The 23,416-nt window shown below is 43.4% G+C and overlaps 3 protein-coding genes across 4 annotated transcripts; 1 reads left to right on the top strand and 2 right to left on the bottom strand.

Moving 5' to 3' along the window:
• Window positions 1-761: 761 nt before the first annotated feature.
• On the bottom strand, window positions 762-3,845 carry tmem150b (transmembrane protein 150B). Its single transcript, XM_030343179.1, has 6 exons — window positions 3,706-3,845; window positions 3,447-3,506; window positions 2,992-3,059; window positions 2,466-2,593; window positions 2,131-2,308; window positions 762-1,158 (listed from the first exon to the last, which is right to left on the bottom strand). Exons 1-6 carry the CDS (start codon window positions 3,768-3,770, stop codon window positions 1,016-1,018), a joined length of 642 nt encoding a protein of 213 aa, XP_030199039.1. The 5' UTR covers window positions 3,771-3,845; the 3' UTR covers window positions 762-1,015.
• Window positions 3,846-5,065: 1,220 nt separating this feature from the next.
• On the bottom strand, window positions 5,066-13,531 carry adsl (adenylosuccinate lyase). Its single transcript, XM_030346874.1, has 12 exons — window positions 13,249-13,531; window positions 11,289-11,492; window positions 10,690-10,734; window positions 8,888-8,967; window positions 8,300-8,471; window positions 8,107-8,153; window positions 7,749-7,839; window positions 7,449-7,518; window positions 6,633-6,780; window positions 6,232-6,412; window positions 5,841-6,017; window positions 5,066-5,220 (listed from the first exon to the last, which is right to left on the bottom strand). The coding sequence occupies exons 1-12, from the start codon at window positions 13,390-13,392 to the stop codon at window positions 5,134-5,136; spliced, it is 1,446 nt and encodes a 481-aa protein (XP_030202734.1). The 5' UTR covers window positions 13,393-13,531; the 3' UTR covers window positions 5,066-5,133.
• A 76-nt stretch (window positions 13,532-13,607) lies between these two features.
• Window positions 13,608-22,952, top strand: si:dkey-110g7.8 (GTPase IMAP family member 8). 2 transcript variants are annotated; one of them, XM_030347079.1, is made up of 8 exons: window positions 13,608-13,802; window positions 14,116-14,265; window positions 14,692-14,943; window positions 16,825-17,410; window positions 18,728-18,825; window positions 19,261-19,392; window positions 19,819-20,412; window positions 20,720-22,952. In XM_030347079.1, the coding sequence occupies exons 3-8, from the start codon at window positions 14,919-14,921 to the stop codon at window positions 20,791-20,793; spliced, it is 1,509 nt and encodes a 502-aa protein (XP_030202939.1). In that variant the 5' UTR covers window positions 13,608-13,802; window positions 14,116-14,265; window positions 14,692-14,918; the 3' UTR covers window positions 20,794-22,952. The 2 variants fall into 2 exon arrangements, with proteins under 2 accessions (XP_030202939.1, XP_030202948.1); XM_030347088.1 differs by lacking the exon at window positions 13,608-13,802 and having other exon boundaries at window positions 14,048-14,265.
• Window positions 22,953-23,416: the final 464 nt, after the last annotated feature.

Raw genomic sequence — 23,416 nt, 5'->3', positions numbered from 1 at the left:
TGTGTGCGTGCATGTGTGTGTGTGTGTGTGTGTGTGTGTGTGTGTGTGTGTGTGTGTGTGTGTGTGTGTGTGTGTGTGTGTGTGTGTGTGTGTGTGTGTGTGTGTGTGTGTGTGTGTGTGAGTTTGTACTGTACTGACCGATAAGAAACAATCCATTACCCTGATGAAGTGATGCATGCTAAGGAATTCAAAATAGTGTGCCTTAATTGCAGGTTCACTGCTTTGAATTATGAAATTATTGTTATTAAGAAAAATGTTGTTGGAATGGAATCACAACATTCTCATGGTTCAAACCTAAGGAATTTCAGGATTGCATTGAATATTCTTATAATCCAATTGATATGTTTCATAATTGGACATTTAATTTAGCTAATTACGAAATTATAGCAAAGAATGCATAATCATAAATCATCCAAGCACTAATTTCAGATGTGAAGAAAGATGCGGCAACTTTCTCAACAGCAATCCTGAGATTATAACGCAATGTCAGATTGTTCCATTGCTCTATCACACTCAAGGTCGTGCTTTGTTCCGGAGTATCAGTAGGGGTGTAATTCAGTTGAAGGTACAAAGACCGAAGATAACCATCAAGGTTGTATAATATTGCATTTTTACAACAGTTAAACAAGCGCCATTTATTAGTTAACAGACAACCAATGAGGATTTTCCCGGGCTGTTTTCCGGCAACTTTATTATCATGTACATGTATCTGTAGGATTCTAAGCAATGGGCATTCAGTGAAATAAAATATAGCAGTTGTATTTGGCAAGTAAAAAAGTAAAAAAATAAATAAACTTACTTTTTACAAAATGTTAGGTTTTCTCCTTTGTCTTTATATCATTATGTATTGGTGTGCTGGTTATAATTTTTTATGTATTCACTTATTACCTATTTTTTTGGCCCTTAATAACTTCTGCAGCTTCTTCCCCTCAAAACTCCTTTACATTTTTAATCTTCAGCTTGTATTGGAAACAACGGCTACTTCTTGTCAGATTCAAATATGATATACTCATATTTATTTCGAAAGGCTGAGCTTGAGGCTGTCGATTTGTTTGAAGTCGACAGCCAAGAGGCCAAACTGACAGAAAAACAGCGTCACCACGAGGCCCTCGCACGCAACCGCACCGGGGATGTGGTCCACACCGAAAAGCACCATCGCTGGTAAGGCAAACAGTCAAGGATATGATGGCCGTCACGATTGAGCATTTGTCTTTTATTTATTTACAAGGCCTTATGTGGAGAGCTCCCTATGTACTTATATTCACTGCTAAATTCCCCTAATACAACCTATCAAACTCATTCTCGGGTCACACTTTAGATTTGTCATTCCACGCACCAATAGCAACTCAGGAAAGATTGCTTTTATAACTTTTATGCTCCTGACAGATGGAATAGACTTCAGGAGTAACTAAAACTGGAGCGATTGGTCTCAATTGAGACGAACAAGGTGATGATTGAAGTTGCATTAAATAAGGCTCGCACTGGTTTTAGATAGCTTTCTTAATTGCCCCATTGTACTATTTATATGGAATTATATGTGGCTCTGGATGTTTGAACTACTGTTCATATTGTATTGTACATTAGAATTTATTTTATTGTGTGTTGTAATCAGGGCATTATTGAAAAAGAGAGCCTGCTCCCATGGCCTTCCCTAAATAAATAATACCTGACCTGATACAGTGGCAGATGCAATCCCTATAATGTGTTTGAATGCTAAATAAATAAATTGATCAATCTGCTGAAAATACGTTTTGCGTTACATTTTAAGGCTGCATGGTGACATAAGCCTATAGTCGACACAATGTTTTCACATGTGCCTCACCGGTTTCCTGTTACTGTGTGTTGATGTCATCTAAAGTCAAAGCAAACAAACGCATACACATTACTTCAAAAATTACTTAAAAATTACTCAAACTGTAGTTAAGTACAAAGAAAACACTACTCTACACTACATTAGTAAGTATGATACCGGTATACTTCTACTCTATAAATCTGTATTTCTATCAAACGGAATAGAATACTATTGCGCCACTCATTCTCTACTCAGAGGATTTCTACAAAACAGACTATATTATCCGTCCATCCTCATTACGTATGATAAAGCTCTATCAACCAGAGGCGGTAGGATACCAGTGAAGAGCAGGACGGTGCAGGCCGAGCAGCATGCCACCCGGAGCGGCCCCAGCCAGTGCTTGTGGTGGCAGGGAGCGCTGTGGTACATCTGCCACAGCTGGAGCGCGAAGTAGACCAGGCCTGGGATGAACGCCAGGAACATCCCGAAGAAGTGCAGCACCATCAAAGCCGAATGCTGATGGGACGGGGGCAAAACATGACTCGACACACCTTTTTTTTAATTGCTTTTTGGCAAACCGCCTTCCCCTCTCTGCGATATTTGATTTGTTAGCATTTAAATATTTGAATGGGACTTTTTCATTGTAAAGCGCTTCATGAATAAAATGTGTTACCTGGAAGTTGCCCATGAGGGAGATCCCTGACGAGGAGGTTAGCCCCAGAGCCAGGCAGGCCATGTTGGTTTTAGGATGGCAGTCCAAGTCCTGGATTTGCTGATAGCGGATCACCACAATCAACATGCCTAGGGTCCAGAGAGGGGAGGAGGGGGTCGATGCAGAAGATGGGTTGGAATCAGTCAAGACAGATTATAACCAGATATGGTCAGCAACCCCAGTTATACAAAAAAATGCATACAAATATCATTATATTATATATATTTAAGTAATAATGATATCATAATAATATCTGTAATTATTGCCAATAATATATATTTATTATTATTATTAGATCATATTAAATAGTATTAAGTCCTATTCTTTATTAGAATATATATCATTGTAATAATCTAAGAATTATTATATAAAAACATATACACAACAATATGAATTGCATAATAATATTTTGAGTTAACAACTAATAATTTATAAATGAGTAATTCCTTATTATATTCAACAGTTAAGAAGATTTTAATGCCGTAACCTAAAAGCGAGCAGATGTTGCATATCTGGGAGAAGATGCAACTCTCGGGCTGGTAGCTGCCGCAATAGCTTTAACAACGGGAGAAAAAATGTCATGTTAGGTGCAACACCATGTATTAAGCAATGCAACACAATGTAACAGCATGATATTCATAAGTAACAACGATACGGAACCGCTTAACACTACCCTAGTGTGTAACCTTTTTGCCTAATCCTAACCTCAACCTCAACCTCAACCTCAACCCCTAACCATAACCCGACTTTATTTGCTGTTCCACAATGTTATAACATTAAGTACATGCTGTTACATTTTTACATTGCTTATTGAATAGCTTGATGTAATTTTGTAGTTTGTTTGGTCTGTCCTTTCTGAAATCCCTGATATGTTAATATGTATGTAGTATGTATGTAATATAAGTGTATTATTTAATTTAAGTGCAGTCTTGTCCTACTTACCTGATGAGCGGAAAGCTCTCTGTTATGTTGACGGACCCATGGGAAACAGCCACAACACACCTAACAGATATTAATGACTTTATTACTAATTAATATTCATATAAAAGTTCTGGGTTTTCTGCATGTAATAGTCCACTGTGATCCGCTTTTCCATGTTGTCTGTGTGGTAACCACTCAGTTTTCTACTTCAGTGCATTAAGATCACTTGTTGGATTTATTCCTAATATTTGGCTGATCAATATGTGTTAGTAGTGCTTACACTGCCGCTATGCCGACCAGCCCAATGGCAGTGAAGCAGATTGGAAGCAACAGCCATAACAACATGATGTCATCCGACTGCTTCTCTTATCCAAACTCTGGCTCAGAACCTGCTACAGAAAGACACTCAATCACGTTAGAGAACCACTAAATACCCATGAAAAGGTTACAGATAAGAAGGCATATGTGGAACACACATAAAGAAAGTAGGTCCAAGTTGATCACATCATTGAGGAAATAAGTTAAAGGCGCATGTGTTTCAAGGTTCATACAAATATATGAATAATTATCAAACAAAAGCTTAGCTATGCAATATAGGCTATACTCACTCAGGCTTTGAACAGCTACTTACTGTAATAGCTAAGTGCAACTTCAATAAGATCCAAACTTCATACTTATTAACACCTCTTATCAAGCCCTAATAAAACCAGCTGTGGGTGTGCCAACACCTGACTTTAAGCATAGGATTGGTTTTGGTGGAAATATGACTATTAATAGGTCACAAGCTTTGATTGGGTCCTTAATGTATGAATACATATCCACACACATACATATGCACAAATAGGGCTGGGCAATCATTAATAAGGAAAGATCTATCAAAATATGAGGTTCAAAAATTCATAGAAAGGAAAACTAGTTTTAGTCCGATCCCATGCTTTATAGTTCCATATACTTCGATCTAATGAGCAGTGAGGCTTAATAAAATTTAGGTTTGAATCATTAGCCGTGATATACAATATTGTGCAACTGTTAATGTCACCGTTTGCAGTATGAAAGAACAGTCACTTATACACACACAATTGTATGGCCTGTATGTAAGATTTGTGAAGATAAATACACATAGAAAATTTAAGACAGAAAGACAAACATGCGGCCATACACAAACTAAATCTAATACACTTAAAGTGTATATTTGAAGTATGAGTGCACTTCAAGTACAATAATAATTGTCTCTTGAACTGAAATAAAGCCTATGATTATAAAGAGGCAGGGACACAACGGCCGCCGATAAAAGTATTTAGAACCCTGAACTCATATCTATATCAATATTCATAGCTTGCCCGAAAACAGAATAGGTTTCTTAAGGCAATCATCTACAACATTCTCTAAGCTCTTCCAGTAATAAATTAACTGGAGATTTCATCTGTGCCACACAGAAGCTGAATTGTAAATGCATTTATATACACTGTAACACTTGACCTTCATAGTATTAGTTTTGGTTGAGAATGTATCAGACAAATGTTTATGAATATATTAAATTCAACAACAGACTGCATGAAGTAAAACAAAAAATAAAAAAGGCACAAGACACCGTTTCAATATTCATTAAAAACACAGAAGGAAAGATGAAATACAACCAATTTTAGCTGAAATATATCTTATTTTATTCAGTGTAACAGTCACCAATGTCAACACAGCTTTCAATGTCTCAGAGCTCAAGTTCAATCTTGACATCCATTTTGGTTTTGTACGGCTCCAGCATTGGGCGAACCTCCTCAGAGAGGAATCTGGCAACCTAGAAAATAAGTCAATGGAGAAGAAGAAGAGTTCATACATTTAATGTTTATACATTTCTCTAAAATTCTTTCTACTACTGTTCTGCACGTTCTGCTGTGACACCCAGATTTCCCATCTGGCTTAATAACTTATAATAATTTTCAAGCACAAATATGTTTGGCCTGATGTTTTCCCTGGACTACCTCTAAAATGTTTTGCTTTTTTAGCCTTCAACACATGTCGCATAGTGTGTGGAATTGGCCACACCAGCATTTCACTGCCCACACATGTATGAAACTGCATCCTACACTATGTCCACTAACTGTCTGTGCAACTGTGTGACGCCAAGTAGCGTAGCTCGGCTTTGGGGGATGAAGAGGGAGAGGGGTTTTGAGAGTGTCGATATTAATACTAAAAAGGGTTAAATCGATTAGTTATAAGATGTTATTTATTTTGATAACATGGAAAACACAATTGAATCCACATTGAATACAGATATGTACAGCTATTTGAGCTACTAGCCAGTTGAAGTGTTGCGTGTTGCAACTTCAACCAGCATCTTTGGATTGTTTATTTTTTTTGATAAAGTTTGATGTAGTTCTTGTCGGTTTGGAGATGGCCAGGACAACGAGGAGCTACCTGCTGGGGCGCTCGGCCGATGAAGGTCTTGGGGTCCAAGATGGTGTCCAGGTGAGAGAGGATGGGGCTGAAGTAGGGGTCTGCCTGGACCCGGGTCAGCAGGTCATTGTCTCCGCCTTCCTGCTTCACCACCGCGGCAGCCTGCTGGGACAGCACGCGGATCTTCTCGTGGCAGTCCTTGCGCACGGCAGGAAGTAGTAATAGTTAGAAGGCAGTAGCAATTTACTTTTACATTGTGTATACTTCTTTGAATAATTAACATTTCAAACAAAGGCTTTTGAATAGATTCCGGAAACTGCAACACAGACGAAACAACAACAACAACAACAACAACAACAACAACAACAGAGCTGGAGGTTCAGCTGCAATCTCGACTCCCTCCGCCGCCCACCTGTCTGTTCCCTCCGGCCTTCACCATGGCCATGATGATGTTCTCCGTGGCCATGAAGGGCAGCTCGTGGCGGATGTGTCTCTCGATGACCTTGGGGTAGACCACCAGCCCCTCGGTCACATTCTGCAACGTGCTGAGGATGATGTCGGCCGTCAGGAACGACTCCGGCAGAGAGATCCTCCTGAGGCGACCGCAACGGAGGGACGAGTTCAGGAGGAGACCGCGACAAAGTAAAAAACACATGGGAGGCAACCGAGACCTTTAATATATTCAATTGTCTACGGCGTCCCGAAAAGATTGCTTTAGTGAGCTCCTCGTTGTGCTATTTATGTAGGACCCGAGATAGACACAGACAAAATGGCAGACATTCAGTGTTTTTTTTTGTGCTTGGGCTGGGCGACCTGTTTGCGCTGTCGTCCAGCGTCCTCTCCAGCCACTGGACGGAGGCCGTCTGCATGGGGTTGCTCAGCAGCGCCATCAGGTGGCGAGCCAGGCTGCAGCAGCGCTCCGCCCGCATGGGGTTCCTCTTGTAGGGCATGGCACTGGAACCTGGACGCACGACGCACACGTGTCAAACATATCGGATCAAAATGGAAAGTGGGTGTGTCCTTTGAGTTACCTTGGAAACAGAGTTATGACTAAGGGCGGAATATCGATATGGCAATATATCGCCGCCTTTTTATGTGCAATACGAGAATCGATACACTGGCACCGAATATCGATATTTTCATTGAATTATTTATTCATATATATATTTTTAAGACAAGTAACTGATTTCACAGAATCGCTGTATTGTGGTATTATCGTATGTAACATGGGCCATGTATTGCATATCGTATAATGAGGTACCCTGTGATTCCCAACCATAGTTATCACAATTTTTTTTGTTGAGCGATTCTCCGGAAAGCTGCAAACAGCAATACCGGAGGCAAAGAAGTCATCCTGTATATTATTTAGAAAACAATTTTTTACTGTTATAATATTAATATAATATAGATTTATGTTCTTGTTATCTATTCATTGATACTTATGTATTGATATTATTTATTCATTATTAAGTAATTTTTAGTAACATTTGATAATTTAGTAAATGCTTTCATCAGATTACCATCAATGAATTAAAAAAAAGTTTTTAAGGAGCCTATCAGCCACACACTCTCCTGCTAGTTTTGAGATACATTGACTTGTCGAATAAAATTTCAAAAGCAGATAAATACCTATCTGTTCTTTCTCAAAGGGCTCCTCAATCTCCTTCAGGTTAGCCAGCAAACGGATATCAGTACAGATCTGTGAGTGATAGAATTAAAAACCAGGTTAAAATAGAAAGAAATTGTTATGAAAGTACACAGGATAGTCAATATAAAAAATATATATTTTAATCACAATACGATTGTTGACATCTAAATGTATTTTCATTTTTGAATAATCTCTGCAGGCTTCGTTTATATGTGTAGTGTTGATAGTCAGGCACTAGGGGACGACATTCTTCATGCGATTCCCAGTCAGTTTTCTCTCACCTTATGAATGGTGGCTCCTAGACTGGCCAGGCTTGACAAAGAGTCGATGTCAACCTTGCGACTGTACGTCTGCCCTGTCACCAGGTAGGACCTGGGAAAGGAGGGAGGAGGAAGGAAGCAAGGAAGGGGAGGAAAGAGGAAGTCATCTTAAAAAATAGATTCCCATGGCAATAGTTTAAGCAATACTGGCCTCTGCCCCATTGAAATAAAGAATTTGTAAGTTTAATTTCTATTTCATCATTACATAGAACAGTTGAGCTCTTCCTTTGTCTATTGTCCAATCAAGGTCTAGTGAAGATTCAAAGGGATCACGGGGGATTGAGTTTTCATCCTAAATATGAGTGGGTATGGAACTCACTTTTTGAAGCCAGCCATCTCGGTCACCATTCTGTCCAGATCCTCCACCTGTCAGTAACCAAGCCGCAACGTAAGCATGGTGACATTATACACTTTTGAGGTGTTTAAGTGGGCATCGAGTGTCAAAAGGTCTAGAACCGCTGTCAAAATGACTGTAAATGCATCGACCACTGTGGATGTCTACGGGCGCGCACCTTGTCGTGGTCCCCCTGGAACAGCTGCAGGAAGCTGGCCTGTGTGCCCGTGGTGCCCTTCACCCCCCGGAAGCGCAGGTCGTCTCGGGCACGCTGGAGGTTCCTCATGTCCATGGCCAGGTCCTGCAGCCACAGGCAGGCCCGCTTCCCCACCGTGGTCAACTGGGCCGGTCTGGGGGTGGGGGAGACAGCCAGGTAGGACGGGAGGAAGGAGAGGGGGGTAGGAGGAAGGGATGGAGGTAGGAAGGAAAGGAGGATGGAGAGAAGGAAGGAGGAGACAATGAGAATAATAATGAGAGACACGGCCAGGGAAGAAGAATAGGACCATGCAAGGAAAGAAGGAGTTTGAGAGAGAAAGATAGGAAGGAAACATTGATAGAATGAAGGACAGGAGGATAAAAGCAAGGAATACATGAGGGAAAGAATGGATCAGATACATGTACAGGTCAGATAGCAGTGTCACACATACACACACACTAAATAATTTGAAATAAATAACAGCACAGCAAGAAAAATAGCAAATGCCTTAACAAAAACAACTGTGGCTATCTCCTGAGACAGCCTTGTGCGTCTTTAAGTGAAACTCACTGGTAGTGTGTGTAGCCCAGCGTGGGGAGGTCAGCGTATTTCTCTGCAAAGTTAGCCAGTCTATCCAGAACCCTAGCCAGCTGGGGGGAGGAGGAGGGGGGGGGGTCAGCATGATTTCATGTGCACACACTTTAACACATGACCAAAAATTAGATCAGTCACACACAGAACCACAAACGCTAGCCCCACGTAAAGATGGAAGATGAAATACCGACGAAGGCGACCGACCTCGGTTCTGCAAACCACTGTGTTCTAGTGTCCGAGACACATCGCCTTGCAAGCAGAATATGGCTAGAGTTCTCGAAAGGCTTGGATCTTCATGCTCCTATACTTGTATTACTAGTAATGGTTAAGGTCAATGTTGCAAAAATGATTACCCATTATATCCTTACCTAATCTTCTAAGGTAGCCTTAGCCTAACTATACATTAAAGTATAGGCCATTCCTTTTATAAACACTCATTATATACAGACATGAAAACATACCATTCGGTCTGGGGATTAATACTAGGGGTGTGCCAAAAAATTGATTCATAAGAGAATCGCGATTCTCATTTACTACGATTCAGAATCGATATAAAATGGCCCAAAATCGATTTTTTCTTTTTTATTATTTCATAACTTTTTTTTTTTATACAGAAGCACATTATTTTTTTTCCAACTTATTTTATAGCTAGCTTCTTAGAGCAGCAGTTGTGGTCCACAAAGTGGAAAAGGCACTTTCCTTAGAATTTAAAAGGAAGCATGTTTAACTTTTATGCAACAGTTGCAACAATTCCATCTAAGCATGGATTAATGTTTAAAACTTAATAAATGTGAAAAAGACACTTTAATGTCTCCATTTTTCGTTCTGTCGTGCAAAGCAGACTGGAGCAGATCATGAGGATCCTTTGCACACCTATAGATTGAAGCATAAATCATTATGAATCAAATCGTTTTGAATCAAAAATCGATTTTGAATCGAATCGTAGCCCCAAAAATCGGAATCGAATCGTGAGATGGTAAAAGATTCCCATCCCTAATTAATACCTACCAAAACTTGGTAGGCATTACAGGCGACATCTTGTGACTTATAGTTGTAATTGATACATAAATACATAGATACATCCTTAAATGCAAGGCAAAGCTTGAAAATGTAGCCATCATTCTAAAATTAGCCCTCCTTTCTCAAAACGATATAAATTTGCCACGGAAATAAAGAGCGATGTACATTTTTTATTTCAGCACACCCTTTTGCGAATAAAATAAAATAAAGAAATAAAGATAATATATCAGCACATCACACACTTGTACCATCGAGGCATTGGTAGTCACACTCTGGCACGTCTATAGCCTTCGCTTGAGTTGATGATAACGTTAGATACACATACACACATGCACACAAAAACAGATACACCTAACCCAACACACACAAAACAGCACGCATTTCAAACACAAACATAACACACTTACATAACACCCGCACAAACCCATCACAGATATGCATAACCCAACACGCACACATGAACTCTTCCAGGATTTCATCATCCATAACATCTGTTTATCTGATCATTATGTCCCTGTAGTAATAAAGTACTGCTGCTTGCTTCACCAAAGCCACTCTGACATGATCAAATTACATCCAGATTGTTGACACAAACAGCTGAGGATTCGACAGAAAACACACGCGCACACACACACACACACACACACACACACACACACACACACACACACACACACACACACACACACACACACACACACACACACACACACACACACACACACACACACACACACACACACACACCTGAGCCTCACCTTCGGCAGCAGGATGTCAAATCCGTCCCGGAGCATGATCAAGTCCTGGGGGAAAAAAAAATAAAAAAACGAGTTGGCAAAGAAGGGAAAGTGTTACTGTACTCTAGTTATCATTTGTGCACCTGCCAACATCTACAAAGGGTTAACGGTAACCATCTGTACTTTGCAAGGCAGATCTTTTCCGCATGGACCAAGGCTTTTCTTAGGCGAGAAAGGACAGCTGTGCTTGCCTGATATGAATCTATTTTAAAAAGGTCAGGACAGGTCTATGGTACACCTGGTCTGTGTACCATGGGACACGTTAACTTCTGGCTCCCACCGCTCTTCTCTGCACATAGTGTACTGTACAGAGAGAAAGACGGCTGAAAATGACCCAAATCAGCCTCAACTTTTTTTGCCAAAATGATATCAAGATCTGAATAAGCCCAATCCAATGGCCAAAGACGGTGTAACTGCATCGATAACTACTAGGGCAAATTATGATAATTTTTTAGCATTTCACTAGTCAAATCTGTCCTGAAATGAAGCGAATAAAAAATATATAAATAATTCCAAAGAAGTTAATAAGAGACACCATAGATTCCATATATGGTCCTTACGGTGTTGTCCCCCACGTAGCAGGAAGTAGCACCCAGGTGGATGATGGGCGCTGCGGCGGGGCAGCAGTGGGCGAAGGTGTGCACGTGAGCCATGACGTCGTGCCTCAGCTTGCGCTCCTCGTCCGCTGCCATGGCGAAGTCGATGTCCTCGGCGTGGCCCTCCATCTCCACCACCTGGGCCTCGCTGATGGGCAGACCCAGCGCCTGCAGGGGGAAGAGGGGGGTGGGGGAGGCGGTGAGGACGGGGGTAGTCATGGGTCGAGAGAATAAATCGGAATACAATAGAACGTGTGTGTGTGTGTGTGTGTGTGTGTGTGTGTGTGTGTGTGTGTGTGTGTGTGTGTGTGTGTGTGTGTGTGTGTGTGTGTGTGTGTTAGTGTTGTGTGTGTGTGTGTGTGTGGGGTCTTATATGCCCCAGTGGGAAGGAATGGAACCCCTTTACCCTGGCTTGTCGTCTCCATGAAAAGGGACATTCATCAGAAGGGTACGGACACTGATACTGTATCAAATATGTTCGGGTTTAAAGGGATAAACATTCCCTTAAATGCAACCCACAGTGGGAACCGAAATATGGATTGTTTGCTGCCTGGCTGCACAAAGGTAGAACGAGCTCCCCACTGACATCAGGACAGCTGAAACCCTACACATGTTCCGTCCTATAATATAAACCTTGAAGTGGTTTGCTTATTTGATGCATTTTGTGTACTGGCATTATATTTGCAATTTTTAGGTTGCATTCTCATGGTTGATAAGACGCTCTGGACAGCTAAGGAATGGAAGGGAAATAATCGAACACACTGGGTATGATGATAATATGTTTTGGGGAGTCATAAATGTAAATTCCATTCACATTAATGGACTCTTTTATCCAAAGGTTCTTACAATACTTACAGTGAATACATTGTTAGCAAGGGTAGGCCCAGTGGGAACCAAATCAACTAACCCTGGTAGTATTAATGCCAGGCTCTATCATTGAGCTAGACACAAAGTACAGATTTTGACTCAATAACTTCTAAAAATATGTTGTGAAATAGACTACAGCAGCTTAATCGATTGGTCAAATTACAGGTTGCGCCCTCCTTAAATAAGTTGAATAAAAGGTAAAAAAATGTATATATTATATTCCCAGAGTACTTTCTGGAAATGGGGCTTCTGCTCACAAGACACATCACATGCCAGGAGCAAGTGCCTCCAATTTGCACTGACTGGTCATGTGACCTTGCTAACAGTTAACACAACGAGACAGTTGATTGGCAAACAGAGTTTTTAAGCTCAATGAATGTTTGTTCTGTCCTCTTACTTTGATATTTAGCCAGGCCAGCTGATGGCCGTGTGTGTGTGTGTGTGTGTGTGTGTGTGTGTGTGTGTGTGTGTGTGTGTGTGTGTGTGTGTGTGTGTGTGTGTGTGTGTGTGTGTGTGTGTGTGCCTATGTGTATGTGTGTGTGTGTGTGCCTATGTGTATGTGTGTGTGTGTGTGTGTGGAGATGCTGCTTCCAATTAAACTACATTAACGGTGTATATGCATCATTCACACAGTATTAGGTCACTCAACGATTCAGTAACTGAAGATACTATATAGTTTCAACATTGACAGATCTGGTTTCTATTTACTCAATAGAGGGCCTGCAGGATGATATTTGTGTGCTATTTTACAGAATACGGTGGTTCCTTGGGTAGGAAAATTTGGTTTGTGTCTTGACTCTGTCGAGTTCCGTTGTATTGGCCTGAATAAGACTACAGTTGAGCCAACGACAGAGTATTCCAGTGTTGTTCATTACAGGGGTTGCCTGTAGAACTATATTTAGAACAGGGAACTTGATATGTCTGCCTAAAGGTCGCAACCTTTTCTTATAAAGTAGGTAATACAGGTTTCACGACCCGTTATGCCGGTCTACTACCTAGACTATAATGTAAAGATGCAGTGGCTGCTAACTAACTATCCTGTGTTAATGCATCAAACCTTTTCAGCCTTGGCCAGATAGATCCACAGTTTTCTCCAGGTTGTAAATTTCTTCCTGTCACTGAAGTTGTAGGCCATCTCCTTGCTGGCATATCTGGAAACCAGCGGGGAGCGATATTTCATAAACTCATCCGATCCTTCCATGACTGCAATCAAACTCTATTTGTTGACACACTTGAATGATTATTCCAGCCTATCTACTAGCAGTCTAAAGACAAGTCAGCTAGCACTGCCGCATGAACGAGCTCACATGGAAGCGTTTTCATCTTTTTACGACACTCATGGTCGACGTACGGCGTGAGGTAATCATTGTTCCGTACTGTCAATTTACGGTGAAAGGTCAATCGATATTTTGTAAAGATAAAAAAATAAACAGCGTTTACTGCTATATCCATTCTTTGCTCTTATTGAAAATATTTAGGTATTGCTAAATGCTTTTGCTTGACTTATCACGTCAACGCATTTTAATTTACAGCGCACGGTTTTTAATCCACATCATCTTCGTTGAACAGTCGTTGGATGGATCATTTAATTCAATGATGTTGGCACTTCACGTGGGTTTGAACATAGGGAATTATATTTTCATTATGGCGCCTTAGATCAATTTCTCATGCTAATGACAGCATTTGTTAATTGCAAATTATGCTTGTTATGCCTATGTTAGAGAGCGGGGGGCTTTACTCGCTCCTTCTTCATATTTCCATGTCCACGGGGTATTATAAAAATAGTAATGTGTTTTGGTGTGGGTGTGCATCAGCTGGGGAATGTTTCCAGCTGTAAACACGTCTCTCTCTGTCTCTCTTGCTCTCTCTCGTGCTCTCTCTCTCTCTGTTGCCGTGGATCTGTCTATCTGTCCCTTTACCGCAGCCTTCACGCTACAGTTGTGGGTGATGTGTACGTGTGGGAGGGTCGGCTACCTCCCAGTGTTTCTCATGAGCAAGACGAGAAGTCTACTCCTTCCCGTCTCCCGTGTTGCACAACCTCACCGCTGCTTGGACCTCCGAGTGACGACAAGAGGTAATTACACGGAAGTGGGTGGGTCGGGTGAAATACCAAAACTAAACGACAAATTAGATAAACAGCGGGTAAGAGCAGTGTGGTGTGTGTGTGTGTGTGTGTGTGTGTGTGTGTGTGTGTGTGTGTGTGTGTGTGTGTGTGTGTGTGTGTGTGTGTGTGTGTGTGTGTGTGTGTGTGTGTGTGTGTGTGTGTGTGTGGGGGGGTCCTTTAGATGGGCTATAAGGAGGAGAGGGAGGGGAGAACCGTAGGAAGGGAGGGGGTGAGTGGCACAGAGGTGGTACAGAGAGAGAGAAAGAGAGGGAGAGAGAGAGAGAGAGAGAGAGAGAGCTGGATACAAAGTAGAGAGAGAGAGAGAGAGCAGGAGAGGGAGTGAGAGCATGGATAGAGACCTGGAGAGTGTGTGTGTGTGTGTGTTATGTGCTGCAGTAGAATGAGAGTCCGCGAGCGAGGCAAGAGGAAACACTTGGACCGCCAGCACCACCGCCACTCTGCAGAACCCTGCCGACGCACCACGGCTCCGTGCCGCCTCCTCCTCCGTCGCTGATCGGCCGGGGAGAGGGGAGACGAGGAGAGACGGCAAAGTGGAGCCCAGAAGGAGAAGGCGGAGGGGGGGGGCGGCGGTCGAGGAAGACGCCAGGGGTTCTTCGCACAAGATGGCTGCTGTGCCGTCCGAGTCCGGTGAGTTCAAGACTTCCAGCATTTTTCTTCACCCTCTCATCCTCCTTCTGAACATCAACATCATCCTCGCCTGTCAGCCCTCACCCCTTCTCCCCCTCTTTCTGTCTTTCGCTGTCTCCCTCTCTCTCTCTCTCTCTCTCTCTCTCTCTCTCTCTCTCTCTCTCTCTCTCTCTCTCTCTCTCTCTCTCTCACCTCCTCATCCGTTGCCCTGGCGATCTTCTCATCAACCCATACACTCGTCCCATCATCATGGCAGCTGTGCAGAGAATGCCGTGGCATCTCTCCTTGGAGACAGGAAGCCGACACGGCGTCCACTTCCTGTGTCCCGCTGCTCACATGGACAGCCAGAACGCTAATGAGTCATTGAGAGTGATGAATCAATGAATATTTTGGCAGCTTCTCCCCCCCTCTCTCGCTCTCCCTCCTCTCTTGTTCTCTCCTGCGGCTCATTCTAAACGCAGGCTACTTGTAGACCTTGTCTCAATCTCAGGTTGCAGCATTGTGTCACTCATCATCACCACATTATGAGCACCTCACTCCCTGTGACATCACCTCTGTGGACAAAAGGGAGAGCTGGAACAAACGCAACAGAAGAAAGGCTGGAGGACAGTAAGGGGAGCCAGGGGTGGTAGAAACAGTGACGGCGTTGAAGGACAGCCGAGGGAGCAGGAGGTAAAGGAAGCCATCTAATGTTTCATGATGCGCTGGACAGTCAACCTGAACACAAATGTGATTCCATCCATTAACAACTTAGTCATATAGCTGACGCTTTAATCTAAAACGCGTGAAAGGAAATACTGAGCAGGTAGGGCGACCTGCTTCTGGGAGGTTAAAGCTGCGGATATCGTTGGATCAAATGCAGAGCCTCTTCGGTTGGCAGTGGAGCAGCTAAGCCACTACACTACCCTGCCTTCTCCCACATCTATTCCTCCATGCAGCCGTCCATCTATATCCAGCCATCCATCTTTCTGCGGTCAGTGGTTTAGATCCTGTATCCCAGCTGACTTTGGACTTAACGCAGTGGAACGATGCTAAACGGCATGCCAGTCAATGCTGGGATGGAGTTACTCACCTGCTATTCATGCTGAACGGACACACGCACACGCACACACACACACAGACACACAGACACACAGACACAGACACACACACACACACACACACACACACACACACACACACACACACACACACACACACACACACACACACACACACACACACACACACACACACACACACACAGACAAACACACACACACCAATGTTGGGTGTCCGCTTCAGCGTACCTGAAACTGGAGTATTTTGACTTAAACATACTCATATAGACATGACAAGGGTACCAATCCTGGCCTTTGGGGTTAAGCTTTTGTGTTTCCTCACACTTCAGATGTGTTGAAACCCCGGTGTTTACTGAGCACAAGACTATATTCTCTCTGCCGGGTTCCTCATGGAGAGTGTTACATGGATTGGTTACTAATAACAACAGTGCTGCTGACTGCAGTTTTTTTTTTTAGCTAGCTCATTTTAATCAATGTGGGTGTTCCTTTGGGACAGCGAGAGGACCCATCCATAAAATAGCGCAAAATCACTGACAACCGAGCATCAACAAACTAATAAAGCCAGCAGTGACATCACCGATCTCCAATGAATAAACGGAGAGCGGTTTTCAAAGGCTTCTTCTAGTCTGCACTTGACGATGTGCGACGACAAACTATGCAGTGAACAAGGTCACCGATTGAAAGGAATCACAGTGAAGGGGATCACGTTCAAGGCGGTCTTTTCTCCGTCAACGTCCTTACACAATCCAAAGACGACACTAATACATGCTCCCCTGTGTGTTTCACTGTCTCCCCCTCTCTTTGTGTTCTGCGGCGGTAGGGGACACCGGAGGCCGCCACCCCCCCGAACGACGGCTGCTGCTGCTGGGGGGCCGGCGCGCCGGAAAGACCTCCTGCGCCAACAGCGTCCTAGGGGACCAGGTGTTCCAGGCCGGCACCGAGACCACCCACAGCAACGTTGGCCAGACGGAGATCTATGGCCGCCGCGTCACGGTGGTGGACACTCCTCCCTGGGGGGTCCCGGGCCACGTGGCGGACGCCGGCGGCGGCGGTGACGACGACGACGACGACGACAGCGAGAGCGCCACCGATGGCGACTCGGGGGGCGGGCGCCATCCGAGGACGGCGCCCGCCAGCCTGGACAGCGAGGACCCGTGCATGGGGGCCGTTCTGTGCCCCCCTGGACCCCACGTGATCCTGCTGGTGGTGTCGGTCTCGCAGCCCTTCAAGGAGACCCAGCGAAGGGCCGCCGAGGACCAGCTCGGGGCCCTGGGCGGAGGGACCTGGAGGTATTCCATGGTGCTGTTCACTGGGGTGGATAAGCTGCCCAAGGGGACCTTCGTGGAGGAGCACATCGCCAACACGGGGGAGGCTTTGCAGTGGCTGGTGGAGAGGTGCGGGAGCAGGTAGGAGCTCGCCCTGATGTCTTTTACATTGCATTTCCGTTGGGTTATTTGGCGTTTATCCAAAGTGACATGGGATATGAGACTTTTAGGCCCAATCCCATTTCTACCCCTTACCCCTTCCCCTTACCCCTCCTCCTTGTTTTGAAGAAAGAAAGAAGAAATTGGATTGGGCCTTAAAAACAGTGCATGCAATCACCATTGTAGGGGCTACAAAATAGGTCAAAGTGCTGCCCAACTGTGGCTCCTTCTCTATATTGCTTCTTCTATCTCCTTGGTCTCTCTAATCTCTAAATCGGTCTCTCTCTATAACTATATCAGGCGCTCTCTTTCCATCACGCACATGTTTAATTCAGCGTGGATGGTATCGCCTGCTTCTCATCATCCGTGTTTAGTCCTAATGTACACTAGGAGGATGTTCTTCGTAGGTTGTGAAGCACAACCCGACACAAATGCTTCTTCTGGAAACCAAATCAATCAGTTAAACCATCAAACATGGATATGCAACCAGAGGGACACAGCCAAAGACATGTTAATCAATTAATCAATAGCATAATAGTAGCCTTTGATGGCCCCTTGAGACTGCAACTGTGATTAAGTGCTATACAAATACAGTTGACTTATGAAAAGCTCAATTTATTTGGATAGTGCTTGAAGGAGGGTCTGAAAACAGTAGTCAAATTCTTTGCCTGTGTCAGCCAATGAAGCTGATTCTGATTTCTGATTGGTTCTATTTACTTGTCTCCTGGCAACAACTGGAGCAAATCAGACACAGCCAATGCAGTAACAAGTGGTTAACTCAAGATGGGGCTGTTGCCGAGATTTTGGTGTTTTGGAGGAATGTCAAACATTTAAATAACCCCACATATTAATACTCCTATCCCCTAAAAACACACACAGCCTGTACAAATATATCCTGAGGCTGCAATTTATTTCACGGAGAGTAAGAGAAATGCCTGCCTTTTAGAATTAATAACCTGCACTCAGACCTTCTTTATTTTAACCTAAAAGTCGATAAAGGTCATTGTATGATAGCGACACAAGGGCCGGATAGTGTGATCATAGTGAATTTCAACCCCATTGTCCGCAGTCATTTTGTTGGTGCCCTTGAGAGAGATCGATGCATCACCCCTACCTGCTCCCTTATGACATGCATCCTTAATAAAATGCATAGTAAGTTGCTTTGGATGAAACGTCCGCTGAATAAATAAATAGAATAGTAAATAGTACAACAGCCTGCTGGCTTGGTGCCCTTACTGATCCCACCTTTTGAGCTTGAGTGATAGGTGATTACCGTTGTTCCACCGGTCTGCTCTCCAGGTACCATGCCTTTGACAACAGCAAGAAGGACGGAGACGAGAACACGCAGGTGCCTGAGCTGATGGAGAAGGTGGAGGAGATGATCACTGACAATCAAGGTCAGACCGCGATTCACTGTTTGTTTGTTGTTTTGTCATTCACATTATATTCAAATCCAATCGTTTTTTTTGTCCATTCCTATTTTTGTTTAAGTTTTGTTTGCATTCTTATAAGCTTTTTTTCTTTCTAGTTATGATAATGTAGTGTTTACTACAAAGTTACATAGCAGTAGACGTAAAGGAAAGGATTACAGGACAGGACATGCCTGTAGGATCCAAATAATTGTATGTTTGATTAACCTTTCTTTGTAAATTTGACAAACATTACCAACAGTATTACGACATTTTAGTTGGATCCATTATACATGATGGTGCTTGTCCACAGCATCTCACCCCATATTTAGTCACGGACATCACATTCATATCCCCCCCCGGCTCTGGAACCATTGCAGCTTGCTTCAGCAGTAATGAAGCCTATGCAACCGCGTTTTGCAGGCTGGTACTTTGAGGTGAACGAGCTGATTCTGCTAGAGGAGGAGCAGGCCAGGAGAGCCCTGGAGGAGGAGAGGATGAGGATGGAAGAACACGCCAGACAGAGAGACCAGATGATAGGGGGACCCCCCCGAGGTAGGGAAACACACTGGGGCTGGGGGGGGGAATATGCTGACTGCATACATTGTATAAGCTAAACAGTGAGTCTAACTCTTGTTAGACCAAATTAATTATGAGCATGTGATTATGGAAAGATGTCGTTACATTACCTTACTAATGGGACTAATTAGGACTAATGGAACACTACATGGGTATTTAAACACTTGGATGAAATGTGTAACTAACGTATGTAAAAAGGCTCAATTGGCCCAAATGACCAAGCTGGGATCAATGCAGTTCTATCTGATCTCCTTAGAATGAGCCAGCACTGCACTACCACATTTAACTCATCAAAAGTGTGCGGTTAGTCGGTTACATTTCATTCTGAACCGAATTTGTACATCTTTTCTTCCATCTTGCACGACGCTGTGTAATCCCCCCCCCCCCCCCCCCCCACCCCAGAGCTGCGACTTCTGCTGCTAGGGTGGAAGGGCGTGGGCAAGAGCTCGGTGGGGAACACCATCCTAGGCCGCCGGGACTTCGAGGTGGGCCAGGAGACGGAGATGTGCCTGCGTAGGCAAGCACTGGTCTCGGGCCGCCGGGTCACCGTGGTGGACACCCCCGGCTGGGACTGGTTTTCCGTCCGGCGCACGCCCAAGCGCATCCGCCAGGAGTCCCAGCGGGGCGCGGCCCTGCTGCGCCCGGGTCCCCACACCCTGCTGCTGGTGCTGCCCGTCGTCTCGTCCCTCACCACCCGCAAGCGCCGCACGTTGCTGGCGCACATCGAGGCACTGTTCGGCGAGCGGGCGTCCCTGCACACCATGGTGCTGTTTAGCTGCGGGGACTGGCTGGGACGCACGCCCATCGAGGACCACATCCAGCGGGGCGGGCGGGAGCTGCACCGCCTGCTGGAGTACTGCGGCAACTACTACCACGTGCTGGACAGCAAGACCCCCGGCAAGGACAGCCGCAGCGTGTCGGACCTGCTGGACAAGATCGAGGAGATGGTGCGGGAGAACGGCGATGAGGCCTTCCTCCCTGTGCAAAGCGAGTGGCGTAAGTCCGTAGAGTCTTTTTTTTTTTTATCTGTTCTAGTCTAGTCTAGTCTTTTTTATCTGTTTAACCCTTTAATGTCATTCATAGATTTGTCAGTTTTATAAACTATTGATTTTTCCGTGATACAAACATTCAAATATACCCCCCCCCCCCCCAGCTCTACAAATACACACTCCTAAGGAAAGGTAAAAGTAAAACATTTAGTTCAGTAAAATATCTCGAGTCTAGATTCTGTTGTATTTTTCGGATATTATCCACCACAAACACACATGTACACACAACTCTGACATTTTGTGTTATTTTTCAGTGAGCGAGGACAGTTCACAATCGTCAGACAACACAGAGCCCGAAGATGACTGTCGAGGGTGTCAGCTTCAGTGACGGCGTCCTTCGTAGCAAGAGTGGACTCCTGCTTTTTCAAACCCAGCTCTTAGCCTTCTACCAGGCCTAAACATAACCTCATTTATACGTAAGTAGACAAGAAAATAACCTCATCCAGTTGAACACGCCTCTTTTTCCATGCCCAAAGGCTTCAATCAAGAAGCGGACTCAAACACAACTCAAAGGGCCGTTTGACAGGAGACGAAGCAATCGCAGATGACCTACACCCTGGCTTGGTCTCATCCTCTGTAGCGCGTCACTGTGATGAGAAACCTCATCCGAGACTGAAAAATGTTTACTAACAAGCCGTGCAAACTTTCATAAATAACAAGGTCTAAGGGGGTTGTGGTACGAGGTGCCGGAGCACGATGGCGAAGATACAGGTGGAATGGGGTGCCCTGCCCCATATCAACTCTGAGCTAGAGGAGTGCAGCAGAGTGAAAACATCTGTACACCCAGGGTTTACAGTTGACATGCAGAAAAGGCTTCTGAGCGTTCTCTTTCACTTTCACTTTCACTTTCGCTTTCACTTTCGCTTTTGCTTTAAGTAAAAGACGTGAAGGAAAGTAATCATGCTGAAAGAAAGTAAAAGTTTGAAGTATTGCTGGTACCCAGAGAAGATCCTGTGGAGTTGGGGTCACTGCGTCATATTTAAATAATGTAGCTATTTAATGCTGTTTCCTGTTCTTTAGTTTTGGGGGTTTCCAATTGTAGGCAAGGAGGGAGAGCGACTGTATATTAACTCAGAAATATTTAACTAGCTAAGCATAACCATGAAGCAAAAATTATATTTTTATGTTACAGTAGAGATAATTAACAGTTTGCCTTTTGGGGAAAATATTTCTGACACCTTCTACAAAATCGCTGATTAGCACAAACTGCAGGTGTGAGCCAGAAGTTAACCAAAATGACAGTTGCTTTGAGACTTTGCTTAAGTTAGCATGATCCGCAGGATAGATGCAGCGTTTGCACATTCTGAGCCAAACTCCCCACCTCCAGGTCTCATTAGTCTATAGCAACACTACACTGCTATCACCTGCCAATCCGCCATCCTCCCCCACGAATTAAAGACACATCCTGTTTACGGCGCTTTCTAATGCCGTGTGACCCTCTAGAGATAACCTCATTCAGTCTCAGCAGGCGAACACAGCCTCACCCTACAACGCCATGCCCGCTTCTGACCCACAAGAGTGGTTTTCTTTGAATAAAGAAATAAACATACATACAAACATATATATATATGTATGTATGTATGTATGTATATGTACGACAAAAATAATTTCCCTGAAGCATGCTGAGATGATACGCATGCAATCCAAGATACACGACACAGTGCCTACGCAGTTGTTGGCCAGCTCACGGGGTGAATCTTGCAGCTGCAAGCCACGTCAATTTTTTTACAGTGACGCCATTTTCCTCACCTTTTATAACTCTATTGCTACGGGAGAAGAAAAAGAAGAAGAGGAAGCAGAATAACAAGGAGAAAAAAGCTCAAACACTTGAGCCCAGTACTGTTGAGATCAATGGTATGAACAACAAACAAAAAAAATGACCTAAATAATAAAGTGTGACCGATAGCACTGCCATGCATTTAATAAGAAGAGCAAAGCCAACAATTCTCATTCAGGAACCGTACAGCTCAAAGGGAAAAAATCCCTGAGCTAGCTTTCGTTCCAAATGCTATTTAACTCTGTGCCCCATCTCATCATGGTAGGCTGACGCAGCACTTAGTGTAAAAAAACAGCATGAATTTCCACGTGGAACGGTTCCTAAATGTTACTTTTGGGGTCTTGAGTCCACTACCTTAATAATGTTCCGCTCCACCTGTGAATACATTCTAGAAGCTGTGTATATTTACATTGTAGAAGATGTAACGTGGTAAATAAATATATATATATATATATATATATATATATATATATATATATATATATATATATATATATGTGTATATGTATGTGTATGCATATATAGAGAGATATAATTATGAAAAGAACAACATTTTGCACTGTGTTACACTATTGATTGTAGCTAAGGTTGAGTTAACTTACTGTGTGGGTGTGTGTGTGTTGTCCTTAAAAAATGTGATTTCATAATTGCTTATACAATTGTTGGATCCTTGGACAGCTACAATAAATATATAGATATATTGTTGTCTATTTTGTGGTGCTTTGGCTGTATTTATTATCATGGCAGTTTCAGATTGCTTTCATAATTCTGATTGAATATGTTGAGACCAGAAAGGCCAAATCAACAAAATTAAAGCAAGTAGATGCATCAATAATACAGAGTTGATATATATTGGGGGTACTAATAATGCAAAATAAGGAGAATAAAAAAAGACATGAATCATATAATTAATGCTACTTAATGTTAGCTGTTAGTTTCTTTAAAAGGTCCCAGATATCTTTTTTGTGTTTGCAAGATCATCACTAGAGGGCGGTTTGTCTTCTCTTTGAATGTGTTAACCTGTTTTCACACAAATGCAATTTGTCAGTAGCATACGCACAACTAGTCTTGGCAAGGTAGCGTCTAAACATTTTTAGTGCAACAAAAATGAGTGGTTTGGCCTTATGATAATATTCACCCACAAATAGTAGTTGTATTTGTAAAGTAATGATTC

The sequence above is a fragment of the Gadus morhua genome, chromosome 2, assembly GCF_902167405.1.
Source record: "Gadus morhua chromosome 2, gadMor3.0, whole genome shotgun sequence".
Lineage (NCBI taxonomy): Eukaryota > Metazoa > Chordata > Actinopteri > Gadiformes > Gadidae > Gadus > Gadus morhua.
This window is presented reverse-complemented; position numbering and strand designations above follow the sequence as displayed.

Excerpts from the sequence above, each read along its gene's own strand:
- tmem150b (XM_030343179.1), bottom strand. The coding sequence starts at position 3,770 with ATGTTGTTATGGCTGTTGCTTCCAATCTGCTTCACTGCCATTGGGCTG. Across the intron at positions 3,060-3,446 it reads GAGAGCTTTCCGCTCATCAG|CTATTGCGGCAGCTACCAGC; the intron begins GTAAGTAGGACA and ends CCGTTGTTAAAG. Across the intron at positions 1,159-2,130 it reads CACCGTCCTGCTCTTCACTG|CGATGGTGCTTTTCGGTGTG; the intron begins GTATCCTACCGC and ends TTGCCTTACCAG.
- adsl (XM_030346874.1), bottom strand. The coding sequence starts at position 13,392 with ATGGAAGGATCGGATGAGTTTATGAAATATCGCTCCCCGCTGGTTTCC. Across the intron at positions 11,493-13,248 it reads ATCTGGCCAAGGCTGAAAAG|GCGCTGGGTCTGCCCATCAG; the intron begins GTTTGATGCATT and ends TTCCCCCTGCAG. Across the intron at positions 10,735-11,288 it reads GCTACGTGGGGGACAACACC|GACTTGATCATGCTCCGGGA; the intron begins GTAAGGACCATA and ends TTTTTCCCCCAG.
- si:dkey-110g7.8 (XM_030347079.1), top strand. The coding sequence starts at position 14,919 with ATGGCTGCTGTGCCGTCCGAGTCCG. Across the intron at positions 14,944-16,824 it reads TGCTGTGCCGTCCGAGTCCG|GGGACACCGGAGGCCGCCAC; the intron begins GTGAGTTCAAGA and ends CTGCGGCGGTAG. Across the intron at positions 18,826-19,260 it reads GATGATCACTGACAATCAAG|GCTGGTACTTTGAGGTGAAC; the intron begins GTCAGACCGCGA and ends CGCGTTTTGCAG.